We start from the raw sequence: 14,249 nt of genomic DNA, 5'->3' as shown, positions 1-14,249 counted from the left end.
CCCTGAACTGCCGAAAGTTCTCATTTTATAGAGGTGCTCACACTTGCTGATGATCAGTTATTCAAGTGCATTTCATGAGCAACATTTGGCTGCGACTTACTCTTATAATTCCTTTGGAAGATGGCAGAGTATGCAGCATTGGTGAAGGTTACAAATGATCTTCTTATGGTCTCTGATTGTGGACTCATGTCTGTGCTTGTCCCGCTAGACCTCAGTGCAGCGTTCAATACTGTTGACCATAATGTCTTATTACAGCGATTACAGCATGCTGAAGGTACTACACAGCAGTAGTTTAAATCATATCTAAATGGGGACTTGTCTTCACACACTAAGATTAATATCTAGTTCCACAGGGTTCTGTGCTGTTACCAATTCTGTTTACATTATACATGCTTCCCTTAGTCAGTATCATTCAATGGCATAGCACACGTTTTCAGTCCTATGCACTGTAATCCATAAAGCCAGAAAACAAACATTAATTAGTTAAAGTGGACAATCTCTAAATTTCTGCTTCTAAATTCAGACAAAACTGAGGTAACTGTACTCTGTTTCTTAGAAACATGGTGTCTAACCAAACACTTACGTCTACATGGCCTGACTTTGGTCTCCAGTAACACTGTGAGAAATCTTGAAGACATTTTTGACCAATATATGTCCTTCGATGTGCATATGAAACAAGCATGTAGGACTGCTTTCTTCTACTTGCACAATATCTAAATTAGAAACACCCTGTGTGAAAGTGATGCTAAAAGCCAGTTAATGTATTTACTACTTCTAGGCTGGACGACTGTAATTCATTGTTATCAGGCTGTCTTAAGATTTCCCTGAAAAGCCTTCAGTTAATCCAAAATGCTGCAGCACGAGTACTGACAGGGACTAGAAGGAGAGAGCATATTTCTCCTATATTTTCTTCTTCTCATCAGGGCTCATCTTAAAGACTTCCTAGTACAGTATTACCCCATTAGAGCGCTTTGCACTCTGACTGCTGGCTTACTTGTGGTTTCCAAAGTATTTAAACTTAGAATGGGAGCCTTCAGCTTTCAGGCCTCTTCTCTGTGGGACGAGCTCCCAGTTTGGATATGGGAGTACTTGCTCATAAGGGATCATCTAATTGGTGGGGTCTTCTCTGTATTATTGTAGGGTCTTTACCTTACGATGTAAAGCGCTTTTGTTGTGATTTGGGGCTATATAAACATAACAGAATTGAATTAAATTGTATTTCCCTGTGTAAGTATTGTTTTAATGTACGTTTGGTGCAAGAGCATCTAATCTTACAGGAATACTATCCATTCATTTTCTTCCACTAGTCCACTTCAGGGTCGCGGCGGGCGCTGCAGTCTATCCCAACTGTCATGGGGCAAGAGTTATAATAAAACCACACATGTGTGGTTTCGTGATGGATTCAGTGGAAAATAAGCATGATTATTGGAAACTGCCGGGTGTTTCAAAGTGACAATATGTTTCTATCAGGCTTTAAACAAACTCCACAGCTTATGATGGTAATTGGCACATTTGCTTTATTTTGAAAACAGACATTGAAACCATTTTTTATTTTTTTCATATTTTTTTTTCTCACAAGTTTGAACTCCTCGATAAGATTGAAACTGGACATTGCACTCACTGGAACATAGGAAATTTTTTTGTTGTTGTTGTTTGCTCATTTGTTTGATTTTTCTCTTAATCTTTTTTTGTAACATCAGTGCAAGAGTATTTTTCCAATTCATATAAACTGTCATAACAACACCAAAGACATCAAAAAAGAAGCCGCCACACCTCTTAAGTTTTTTGTGACTGCGAAAAAGTTCCTCTCAGAGGGAGAGTTCCCATCATGCATCTGGTTCAATGGTTCATGCTATGGCCTCACGTTTGGTTGGCAGAGCACAAATTGTAATATGTAAGAGCCAGTTACATCAATAATATAGTTGATTTCTAGAGTTTTTATTATATGATCACATCATTTAAATGGCAATAGGTCCTTTATTTACTGTAACTGTGAGTATACAGAGTTTGTAAAAGGGGTGTAAACCAAGCTTGAATGACTCAAGCAGAATAGAGAAAGTTGAGTAAATATTGTTTTTGGGATTCAGGATAAAGCTGCCCCAACTGGAAATGTCACACATTTAATCATACATTCTATTATCCATTCAGTGTGTCAGTACATTACCTCTTTGTTGTGTTCTCAGTACACTTGGATCGTGTCGAAAACATGAATTGCATTTATAAACCTGGTTGTCTTTTTGTGCGTGCATTTGCAATACGGATTTCATTTGCAAAATGTGTCTGAAGAAAGAAAGTGCATTACAATGCAAATACAATACGGCGCATTGGCAATGCATTCTTTTTTTGAAATTTTAAATGTGTAAATATCCAGTTGGAAGCGTTCATTCCACCCCCGGTTTTACATCAAATAGTGAAGATGTACCAAATGAAATCATCCACCTCGACATCATCACCATCACGGTAAGAGTCGCTTTTCATAAACATCAGCAACATCAACATCATCATCACCGTCGTCGTCAGCATCGTCATCACTTGCGCATAGTACAGTGTTAGCTTGAGCCAAAAAACTTCACGCTGGAAACTCCCCCAACATGAGAAAATCATTGCCACACAAAAAATGACAAACAAATAGAAACGGACTGCCTTCACATTGAGAAGGCAAAGAGCAACCTTTTTAGATTTTTCGTTTTTGTGGTATTCTTCATACTTTTAATTCTGCTTTCATTAAGTTAGACTTTAGCCTTAAGCATCCTTGGACTCGGTGGCCTCCGCCTCTGCATCTGCCGGGGTGGCCTCCTCTCCTTTAGACTCCTCTGCAGCATCTTAATGTAAGAAGTGGTGGGGCAGAGGGTGTAAGGGTAGAGAGAAGGGGTTTGGGGCGGGATAGATGAAAGGAGGGTGGAGAAAGAAGAGAAGAGGAGAGGTGGAGAGGTGGTTTTACATTGCGAGTAGAGTAATAAAGCTCTGTCTGGGGCGCCTGAGATACAGAGCTTCAAAGATTTCACTCATGAGCAGTAACTTTTGATGTTTTAAATATTTCACCCTCTATATGAAAAAAAAAGCCATGTAACATTCGGAAATTCTCAAAATATTCACATCTTCCCTCTCAAAAAAATTATTCGCACATGGAATTCTGTGTTGTTCACAATGTGTCAGCTCCACTTAAACTGAGAGCATGTCTGAAGCCCGCACTGTAAATAATAAAAGAAGAGCTTGCTCCTAATGGACCCATGAAGCATTTGAACGGGCATCACAAAGCTAACAGGAGCATCTTGGCCTGTCACATCTGATACAGTGTGATGCCCAGAGTGCACTGCACTATGATAGCAGGCAACGATAACTTGCTAAGAGGTGCACACTGCTGAGTAGCAATCCGTGATACATCACAAAGCAAATGCTAATGAGATTCTTGCTCAGGTACTTTATATTTTTCAACATTAAATCATAATATCCTTCTTTAATAATCCTGTAGCTGGTGCGCTTTTTAGCTCCAAAAAAGCAAAGACATTCTCATTTATACTTAATAAAGACCTTCTTGCACTATGCAGGAGCTACACTGATTTTGGGGTCTTTGTTGTTCCTGCCCAAACTCGTTATCCGAGTGATCTCATCGGGGTGATGTCACACCCCGATGAGATCATATTCTTTTATTAGGAGGAGACATCAAGGAATGATATCATTGCAATGGAGACCAGGGTGCATGTCTCCTGGTGTGTGCGTGTGTTTGTGTGTGGGAGGGCGAGGGAGGGAGGGAAAGAGAGAAGTGGGGCAACGGTGTCTGCACTAATGCACGATTGTGTGTGTGACTCAAGACAGCATGACTCATGGCAGATCTTCCAGGTAAGAGATAATTAGCTTGTTAGCCACTGTGACAGATTTGAGAATGTCCTTCACTACAGCCACTGAACTGTGCGATGCAAATCCAATTTCACCCAATTTACAGAGCCAAAGCCCGTCATTTCTTGTGTCTGACATCAGCGCGAGCTCACTTTCATACACCAGTTACCGGCTGAAGTGACAGTTTAGCTTTGCTGCTGGGTTTGTGTATGAAGATTGCAGACAGGGAAACAAACATTTATAAGTGTTTCATCATTTCTGCTCACTGACCTCTTAGTCTTTAGTAAATAAGACTAATGAGATCATGGCAGAAAAAATATGAAGCGCAAAAGCTCTTTTCAGACTGATAACATCGCCAGCTTTAAATTCTGTCATTCGCACTGAGGTATGTTTTACATAAATGGTTCTCATAGCTTCATTGAAACATATGCAGGAGAGTTACAAAAACAGCCACACAGCAAAAGACTTGTTGCATTTGTGACCATTGACTCAAGTGAAGTGTAACCACACTTTTGAATGGTTGCTTTTCTCCATCATTGTCACTAAAATCTGAGATCAGAGAGAGCTAGTGCCACCCCTCATTCTCAAAGAGAGATTGAAATCTCTACTGAACTGGAAATGGCATCCTTTTTTAATCTTTTTTGGATTTACAATCAGAGTTGATGAGATAAAATGCTATTATATGCACGTTAATGTAGTTTAGGGCACGCTCTACTAACACAAGCCATTCACAAAGATGTGAGAGAGGACTTCTAATGATGTACAAGCCTGTCTTAATATGACAGCCTGCTTTCAGATATTGTGTCATTTTAAAAGTGCTGGGCAAACATTAATAGGTCTGATCTGGTTAGACTGTGGTCTCATAATCGACCAGGACGTTCATTCAGATGTAAAGCAGGTAAGTCCAGATAAATCGGATTTTGAATGTAAACATGTTCATATCTGAAAAAAGCTGATAAAAGTGCAAATATCCATAAGCATGGTATTAATTTCACTGCTATGCAGATGACACCCAACTCTTAGCGTTATAATGAGCTCTTGAGAACCACATATCTGGTGTTACAACTGATTCTGATCTAAGTCTCCATCTGCATATATATTTCATTAAAGGTACGTTGCAGCTTGTTTATGTGTTTATTATTTAATATAGTCTATAATCTGCTTTTAACAGCTTCAATGCTCTGTTTCCCAAAAAAAGAGTTAGAATTCACTAGATACATATAAAAACCTTATGTCACTCTAGGGTTTTCACTCAGTAGCACCCTGAAATCCCCCTGCTCACTGCTGCTCGCTGTGCCAAAACAAAAACTAAAATACATCTGACTCAGTCTGGAGTGGAGACTGAAGAAGTCACTTGGATGAGGAACGAAACATTAATCCCACTGAAAACGCTACAGAGTCAGCTTTATCAAATAAAGAAATCATCTTTCTATATCGTCTCTGAGTCACTGCATCTGGACAGTCCAACATCACTGATGGCTTGTTTATAGTGAGAATCTGTTTCTACTACTTATTACTTTTTCTAGTTAAGTTCTAGTGTTTTCTTTAATGTTTTTAACTTATTTTTCCTGCCTCCTCTTTTTAGTTTTCCAAATTAATCTACTATTTCTTTTCATTATTAATGAATCTGTTGCCACCTTTTAATGTAAGAGAAGTGCTCTATAAGTGCAGGAATTCGATAAGAATTTGTGACATAGAGACCGCCTCATAGAGTACCCATCATCCTTGTGGATGTGACTCTTTTCTGTGTGCAACAAACCTTAACTGAGCGATTTGGTCATAAATATTAATTTTGGTCTCTGAGTCACTTTGGTAAGTTAAGCAGATTGTAGACAGCAGTGAATTCTTAATAAGCAGATCTTTGTCAAGTAGTGTTTGTTTATGGCAGACTTCCCCAGTGCGGATCGTGACCAGTAGGGATCATTAATCATTCATTTAAATCAGAGCACCTGTTCTACCCGCACTGCTCCATGCAGGCCAGCTATCCCATCGAGGTGGTAACTATGACAACAGGGAGACAGTGCTGCCTAGGTGACCTACTTTCTGTGTAGTTCTCCAGTTGGTGTATGCATGTGTGTGTGTGTTTCCCACCTCACGCCCCCACCAGCTCCAGACTGAGCATGCTCCATTAACTACCTGTCTGACCCAGTCTGAGAGTCCTTGGACCAGAAATATGAGTTCATGTCAAGTGTATCTTGTGACAGTGTTGTGACAGTATCAGTGGAATAATATCATTTAATCTCCAGTTTCTTCTCAGGTCCACATTCCTGCTGTAATTGGACATCACATGACAGTGCTGGAAGACTTTTTTTTTTTTTTACCAAATAGTTTAACGTGATGTACTTTAAAAAAAAAAAGAAGTTTAACTGGGTCATCCATTACAACCGTTTTTCATGACTATGGTAGCAGTCAGGTTAATATATCACACCTCGTGTGAAGGCATCTGAGAGCTTTATTAACCTCAGTGATTTATAATTCATGCTGCTTTTACATTATGCAAACAACACATTGCTTTTTATCAATAGCTTTGATCATTCCCAGTATAACAATATCAGTGTGTACCACACTCTTGACCAGTGCTTATCATTTTCTATGCCGGCCTCTGTCTAATCTGTGTTAACCAGTGAATGGTGGAGCACTGCCAAATATCTCTAAATCCCAAAGACACACCAAGCGGCTATGTCCTGTGGAGCCTGCCAAGCAGACTGTGTAAAAGCTCACCTATTCTTCTCGATTTTATATTTACAGTAAGTAATTGCTTTTTGATTGGTGGAAGTGGCTGGAACTATTTTTAGCCCTGAACTCACTGCCCTCACGAACATGTGCATAAGTGAGAATGTGCTGGTAAACCTTTCTTCCTGACCACATGGAGCTCTCTCCTATTCTGCATACCTTGTTTACCTTTTGTTTGGTTAGGCTCCTCCTTCTCAGCTGTCGGACTGACAGCAGCAGGCACGTCGGCTTGTCTGGCCTCCTCCTTTTTCTCTTCGCTCTTCTCCTCCTTCTTCTCTTCAGCTGTGGCCGTGGTGGGACTCTTGGCTGGGGCCTCCACCTCTTTGGGCTTCTCCTCAGCTTTCTCCTCCGCTTTTGGCTCCTCTTTCTTGGGTTCAGAGGGCGCTGCGGCGGCCGTGGGAGACGCAGCAGCCGGGGCGGCCGCTACAGGAGACGTTGCTGTGGCAGCAGCTGCCGGAGAGTTAGCTGGCTTGTCTGCCACAGGGCTTTTGGCTTGGTTTGTCTCCTCTTCCTCCTTCTTAGCCTCTTCTCCTGCGGCTTCATCCTGCTTAGCAGGTGCCTCCTCTCCCTCCGCTTTCTTTGCCTCCTCTCCTCCCTCTGTTGCCTCCTCTGCAGCAGCAGGACTGTCACCCTCTTTCTCCTCCTCTCCGTCTTTCATCTTTTTCCGAGTTATATGTCCACGGAAGCTGGCCTGTATTTTGGTGGCAGCCTTGTGGGCCTTGTCCTCGGGTTTGTTGGTGGTGCCATCCTGTTCAATCTTCTGGTCCGCCTCCTCATTCTTCTCCACCTGGCAGGCGATAGACAACATACCAGGTTAACATTTACTGCAAGAGTTGAAAAGGTTGCGCTGAATGTCTTTATTTTGCTAGTGTCCAGTTGTTGCTGTGTTTGTGTGTGTCTATCCCTCTTTTTGTTGGCATGCTGCTTGATCACGAGAAGGCATGCTTTATTTCTGTTTGCTAAAGTATGTAAAAAATAGTCAAACTGAAAGGTCAGAAGTCAAGAAAAGAAAAAAGTGTATATCGTGAAATGGGAAAGCTTAATAAATATATATATATTTCTAACCATTACATGACAATCATAGGCTGGGAAAAGGTTAAAATTTCAGGACATGTTTAGAATAAAAGTGCGGGATGAGATGAGGAGCAGAGTTAGGAGTAGGACAGGAGACAGGGTAATATTGAAAGTCTTTCCTTGATATTACCTTCGGTTACTGGATCCAAAGCTGTCCATCAAATAGTGGGTTGTGCTATGAGTCATATAAATCTAATGAAAAGAAATCAAATCAAATAAAGGAATGAATGATGAGCACTGAAAGTGGCAACACAAAATGAATCAGTACATTCCAAATGAATAGGCAAACAAATCAAGGTAAAATATTCTCTCGCAGGTGTTGGAACCAATCGAAAGCCTCAAATGAACGTGAATAAGTGTAATGAAGCAAAAGAACACAAACCGTCAAGCAGCATGCAGACTGTGTAGCATCAGTTATACCAAATGGAAAAACAAAGTGAGAAAACAACACAATCTATTTTTTATTTATTTATTTATTTATTTATTTTGGTCCTTCCAGGTATCAAGGCTTAGCTTGACCCTACAGCATTTTATCATTTCACGTGCCAGAGTGAGGAGATTTATTGTCTCCACATAATAAATCCAAGGCGCTGTGATTTTAGGTTGTGACAAGTGTCTCCGGGCATTTATTGCAGTTATTCAACCCAGGCATGAGGCTGATATTGTCCTCCTGATAATAACCCTGAAAATAGATTTAGTGAATAATTAAACTTAAATGTAGACGCTCTCCGTGGCATCCATTAATCTTTCCTGCAGTCTCTGCTAATGATATCCTCAAAATTATGAGCAGTGCTCAAAATCGGAGCCAATCTTTATTCTCTGGGTACAGTATATAGCAGCTCCGTGTCTGGCTGCTAGGGAACGAGCTCCCTGCTACAATCTCCTCACCATTCACTGCCATACCCCTCCCAACCATCAAAGGTTACCTTGACAACCAGAGTGCTAACTCATCACAGAGCCTGTCTGCTGTTCGGTGCTATGAAAGACTATATGTCACCCTGATTGGCAGTGCGCCTGACCCCTCGGGGGGAGCGGGCCAATAGGAACTCGTAAATCAGGTGGAGTAATCAGCATGGAAAAGCCAGGGATGCGATGAAGCAACGGTAGCAGCGGCAGGGTGTGGCGGTAGGGGGCAAAGGGGTAAAATGTATGTGCTTACATTAATGTCTGTGTCACCGAGATCTGGCAACGTCTTGTTTAAGGCCAATGAATCTGGGTGGAAAGAGCTTTCGTGCCTCTGCATCCACCCCCTATGTATGGTCTCCCAGTGTGTCATTATGTAGGATATGAGCTTTGACTTGGACAGCCTGTGTGAGGGATCACATCTGTGTGGAGTGATTTAAGACCCCGAGGCCCTAAATCAACACGTCTTCCTCAGGGTCAGTGTGTCAGTGCAATATTGGAGCAGCGAGGGCAAGGTGCAGCTGTATTGGTATATTCAGCTCCTCCGCCTTTATTCCCCCGGGTTCGGGTTAATATACACAGTCTTCCAGAGTAATATTGTGCAGTGTGAAATTATAAGACAGATAAATGAAATACACACTTAAATGTAGTGATTCACATTTAAAATCTGAACTGGAGCTAAACAAGCTACCGGCCAGTGGGTGTGGAAATAAACTTCAGCAGAACAGAGAGCAGGCAGACAAAGCACCACCACCACCACCACACCCTCTGCTCTTAATAATATGCACGTCTCCAGTGACTTATTGGGCTTTTATTGTGTCTGATCTCATAGGTGCTTACAATTGCCAAAAATCTGACCCGAGCACTTAACTCTTAATAGAATTACTTACTGGCTGGGTTCAGTGAGTCAGACGGAGAAAGAGAAAGCGATGGATGAAGGGTGTTTGGGAATAAGGGGTATGACATCATTATTGGAACAGAAGAGCGATGTCATTTATGTTAGAGGTTGGGGAAATGTGATAAAATACCAGAGGAGCACCAGATGATCTCATCTGGTGGTACAAAGACAGGAAGAAGCATCACCATCACAGTTTGACCACAGCTGGAGCGTCATCACTTGAATTATTGATACTTGTGTGTGCATCACCCTTAAAAAAATAAAAATAAAAAAATGCCTGCTGTGATTTTTCTTCTTCTTCTTCATGGATTCACTTCTGAGATGCAAAACCAAAGATTACTTGACCCAGCACAGCTGACATTTGCCTGCACTGTATTTAAATCCCAAACAGAAGCATCATTGCACATCATTTAAGACCTGCACCTTGAAGCCTCTGACCGGTAATTGAACCCCGGTCACGTACCCTCCCTGCAGGCGCTTTTGCACCCGGCATCTATGTGGTGCACATCTCCATTCATAAATAAGGCAAGACTTAGTGGCTGTTTAAACTCTTCCTTGATTAATTTGCAGTGAGACAACATATTTGCATTATGAGTTAGTCAAATGGCTTACTACAATTAGCCTGCAGTGCTTGCTATTTGCACACAGTCGTTCTGGTTGCCATAGATACACTACTTTAACCGCTGAAAAACTGCTTTTAATCTCCAAGAAAATGTGGAATGTTTGCAACGTAATAGTGCAATTCTTGCAAGATTATGAAGCCAGCAATTATGCAATCTTTGTGCAATTATATTAGCTGTAGTATGATGTAGCAACATTAAAAAGGCTTGCTCCAGGATAAACTGACACTGTGCTATAAAAGCAGCTGACCTGTGACGAGAGAATCTAGTTCACGGGTTATCAAAATGCAAGAGTGCCATTCACCACAGGACACACACACACACCCTCTCTGTCGGATTTGTCTGCAAAGATAATAAATGGACATGGTGAAATGCGCTCAGTGCATTATCTGACTGGCTGGATGTGTCTATTACAGCTGCAGTCTGAGCCTCTCTCCCTGCCCGCCTCTGTCCTTGGGTGGGCACCGGCTGTTGTAAGAACCACACCCCACAGTCAATGGCTTTATCCATAACCACACACTCACACACGCACCATCCCCCCAATGGTGACACAAGTAACAATCCACCACCTTCCCACTGCCTCATTTAGAGTGCCATTAGGGACTTGTTTCAGGAGGCGGGGGGGGGGGGGGGGAGGGGAAGACACAGTGGAAGCAGCGAGGTTAGTGCCATCGGACCGCAACTCACACTAATGCATTCGTGCATGCTGTCTAATGATAATGTTGGGGTTTTTCTTACTTATTAATATTATTACTATTACTATTGCAATCCATTCAAGTCCTGAGATTATTTGCCTCTCCACTTCACCCAGCATTGAATGCCTCAAGCGAAAGAGGAGAGAAATATTAAAGGTAATATTTGCATGCATAATGGAGATGCTTGCTTTGCAGACACCCCTTTTTTTATTATCGCCAAGCCAACAGGTGCAGCTGCACTTTAATATGGGAGGCTTGTATGTAATAAAATTAGAAGTCATAAAACAGACTGTATAGCGCACTGGCACTCTTTGAAATAAAATGGAAAAACTCCACCGAGCAGTTGTCATATTACCACAGCTCCACCGAGCAGGTGGAGAGAGACTGTCAGCCACCCTTGCCGGTGGCACACGTTTCTCTCTGCAATGGCACCTCTATCTTGTCTTCGGCGTGATTTCTGTGGCCGTGTCTGCTTTCCTGCAGGAGCCATCCAGACAGCAAAGACTGAACTGCTGTCTGGAACTGCTGAATATCTCCCTCTTTCTCTCCCTGTCGTCTTTCACTCTCCATGAGCAAACTGCTACCCACTCATTCTCCCTCTCTCACACACACACATACACGCACATAGGCACAGCGGAGCACCACACCCTTTTAGCCGGCTATCTCCTGCAGATGAGGAGAGGGGGGCTCAGGTGGTGACTGCCACAGCCCCCACTCGCCGTCTCTCGCCATCTCTCCCTCCTCTCACGCTTTTTTCCTCTTCCTTTGACGGTGAATTGATGAGCAGCCGTAAAGGATGCACTGTTTCTTCTACGATGGCCCGGGAAAAGATGCTCCACAGCAACTAATAAGCAGCCATATGCCGGCCTCATTACGTCCTCTGGAGCAGCCTTTAATTCACTTACATCAGCTCTCTGGCTGAACAAAGGCTCTGCAATCGCCACTGATCTCATCGGGGGCTGGAGATATATATGTTTCTTTCTTTCTTTCTTTATTACAGCCTAAAGCAGAGGAAAGTCTCAGTTGAGACTAAAAACCTTGTTTTCAAGAGTGACCTGGGCAAGAGAGCAGCCAGTCACACACTGCAAATGAGTGAGCACTGTATCCATAGGTAACCAGATAAGAGACGGGGTAGAGGAGAGAGGAAAAGAAGGTGATGCCTGAGGGAAAGGGCAAGGGTTGCGCACGGTGGTGGTTGTGTTAGTGGTGACGTGTGATAAGAAGTAGAGATGGAGAGTTGAGTGTTAGAGGAATAGCTCATTTGGGCGGGATTTGATTCTGCTTAAGTTCTGCTTATAAGCACAACCTGGAACTGGGTTCAAGATGTTGAGGTGAGAGCTGAATATTGTTGTAAAGCTGCATAAAAAGCGAGGGAGGCAGATGGGACTTAAACTAGGTGCCCGTAGCCACTCCCATATAGTGGAGATGTTGCAACAGCACTTAACACTCCACAATGGCGGGACCCCACAGCAACGCTGCCATACTCCAGAGCAGAAAATCATGCTTTTTGCTCATCCATCCGTGAAGACCGCGCAGTCTGTCCGGATTCATTTATGCTCAAATGCAGGAGCACGAAGATAAGTGCTTGTAGGCTGGGAGGACGTTTTTTTTCTTTCTTACCCTCCCCTGTGGTGCACGCTTGAGGCGGCGACAGCCTTCCGTAGGAAAAAAAAAAAAAGCTAGTGCCTCACCCACATGGCTGCAGTGTGCAGCGTGCCGGCTTCTCTTCCTTCAATGTTTCCTCGTGCTGCTCCCTTTCTCATCTTCGCGCCTGCTCACCTACTCCAGCCACCACCACCACCACCATCACCACGTTCTCGCTCCACCACATATCTGCGAGTTGTAGTCAGCCATCTAGTTTCATTCCATCTTCACCTTTCTGCTTTGTTGCATTCATGCCTCTCCCTACCTCCACCCCCCCGCCCATGCCCCATACCTCACAGCCTCCACTCCCTGTCCCAATCCCTGTTTCACCTCTGTATCAGCGTCTTCTCCCTTTTCCCCCCTCCTCCATCTAGCTCCATGTGCACCACCCTGCTTCTGTTTCTCCCTCTTTCTCTCCCTGCATCCTGCTCCACCTGCATGGAGTTCATCTGGCAAGCCTTTCTTTCCTCTTTTTCTCTCTCTGCCAGAGCTAATATGACTCATCCGGGCTGACATTTAAGAAGCAATCAGAGTGCCATCGGAATCCAGCGTGTTATGGCTCTGATAAAAACCCTAATCAGTTCTGAGATAGCAGCAGGAGCATCGCCCGCGATCACATGCAGAACCACCGCGACAGCTGCTGAAATGCTACCTCAGTGCAACACCTTTCTTTCATTTCATATTCACTGCCGGGACAAGACTGGCCACGGGTACCCAGCACCACCCTTTCACACCCTTTTAAATGAGTGCTCACTTCATAGAACCCTCCATTGACAGCAACCACTCAAAAAGCTGGAGGGCTATGATAATCCATTTATGCTCATTTATTCCCATTGTATTCCCCCCTCGAGGCCACTGACATGATGGAGCTGCTCACTCAGTCAGTACCCCACCCTTTTTTCCCCCCTTCACACTGTGGAAATGATGCACTTTCCTCTGTCACCCACTTCTTCTGCTTAACATAAGACTAATACAGAAGATACCTAGACCTCTCCCCTGCCCCTGTTTAAGGCGTAGGTTAAGAGAAAACTGTCATTTATCTAAAGCATCACTCGCCGGTGGATGAGATTGGGTTTAGTGGATAAATCAGAGTATTTCAGCTTTGATATTGAAGACAATACATAATCTATCAAGTGCCATTCAGTAATAGTTCACTTTTTTCAAGCACTTAATCAATAAGAGGGAATACCGTCGGCCCAGGATCACATTACATTCTTGCTGCCTTTCTACAAGTACGGTGTGAGGTCTGAGAGGCATTGTGGCAGCATCCATTCATGCAGGATAATCACATTAACTAGGCGTGTCTGTGCTCCGTGGATAGATTTCTATAAAGACAAGTCAGGCCTCAAGTCACAGAAAATTACACCAACATTTTGGCTAATCCCACCTCGTGCCTCCTAATCTCACCAAAATTGGCAAAAAAGAAAAGAAAAGACAAAACTAAAAAACAAACCCAACAGTCACAAAGTTCAGAACTGAGGTGAAGCTGAAAAATATTGATAAAGCAAATCAGAGCAGTTTACCGGTTTGGTTCTTCTTATGCAGCACAGCATAGTTGTAGTATCCTCCCTTTTTCTTCTCTGCTTCTTTTCTTCCCTTTTTTCTCCCTTTCACTTCTCTCTCACCCTCTCCCTCTCTCTCTCTCTCGCTCTCGCTCGCTTTCGCGCGCACACACACTCTCTCGCTCACTCGCTCTCTCTCTCTCTTTTCTCTCTCTGGCTGTATCAACAGCTAAGCCGCCCAGTACATTTACTCATCCCAGTTTGCACACACGCGCTCTCCCGTCAGTCTGCCGGGGTGCGACTCTCTCACTCTTTCTTACTCGCTGCCTGACAATGACTGCGA

General features: G+C 43.3%; 1 protein-coding gene across 1 annotated transcript; it reads right to left on the bottom strand.

Annotated features, from left to right (window-relative positions):
• Window positions 1-2,742: 2,742 nt before the first annotated feature.
• On the bottom strand, window positions 2,743-13,957 carry gap43 (growth associated protein 43). The gene is made up of 3 exons (XM_085371526.1): window positions 13,928-13,957; window positions 6,730-7,357; window positions 2,743-2,822 (listed from the first exon to the last, which is right to left on the bottom strand). The coding sequence occupies exons 1-3, from the start codon at window positions 13,955-13,957 to the stop codon at window positions 2,743-2,745; spliced, it is 738 nt and encodes a 245-aa protein (XP_085227652.1).
• Window positions 13,958-14,249: the final 292 nt, after the last annotated feature.

The sequence above is a fragment of the Diplotaxodon limnothrissa genome, linkage group LG14 (assembly GCF_057381915.1).
Source record: "Diplotaxodon limnothrissa isolate DT_005_m linkage group LG14, D_limnothrissa_male_GT1.1, whole genome shotgun sequence".
NCBI lineage: Eukaryota > Metazoa > Chordata > Actinopteri > Cichliformes > Cichlidae > Diplotaxodon > Diplotaxodon limnothrissa.
Note: the sequence above shows the minus strand (reverse complement) of the source record. Positions and strands in the feature narration are given on the sequence as shown.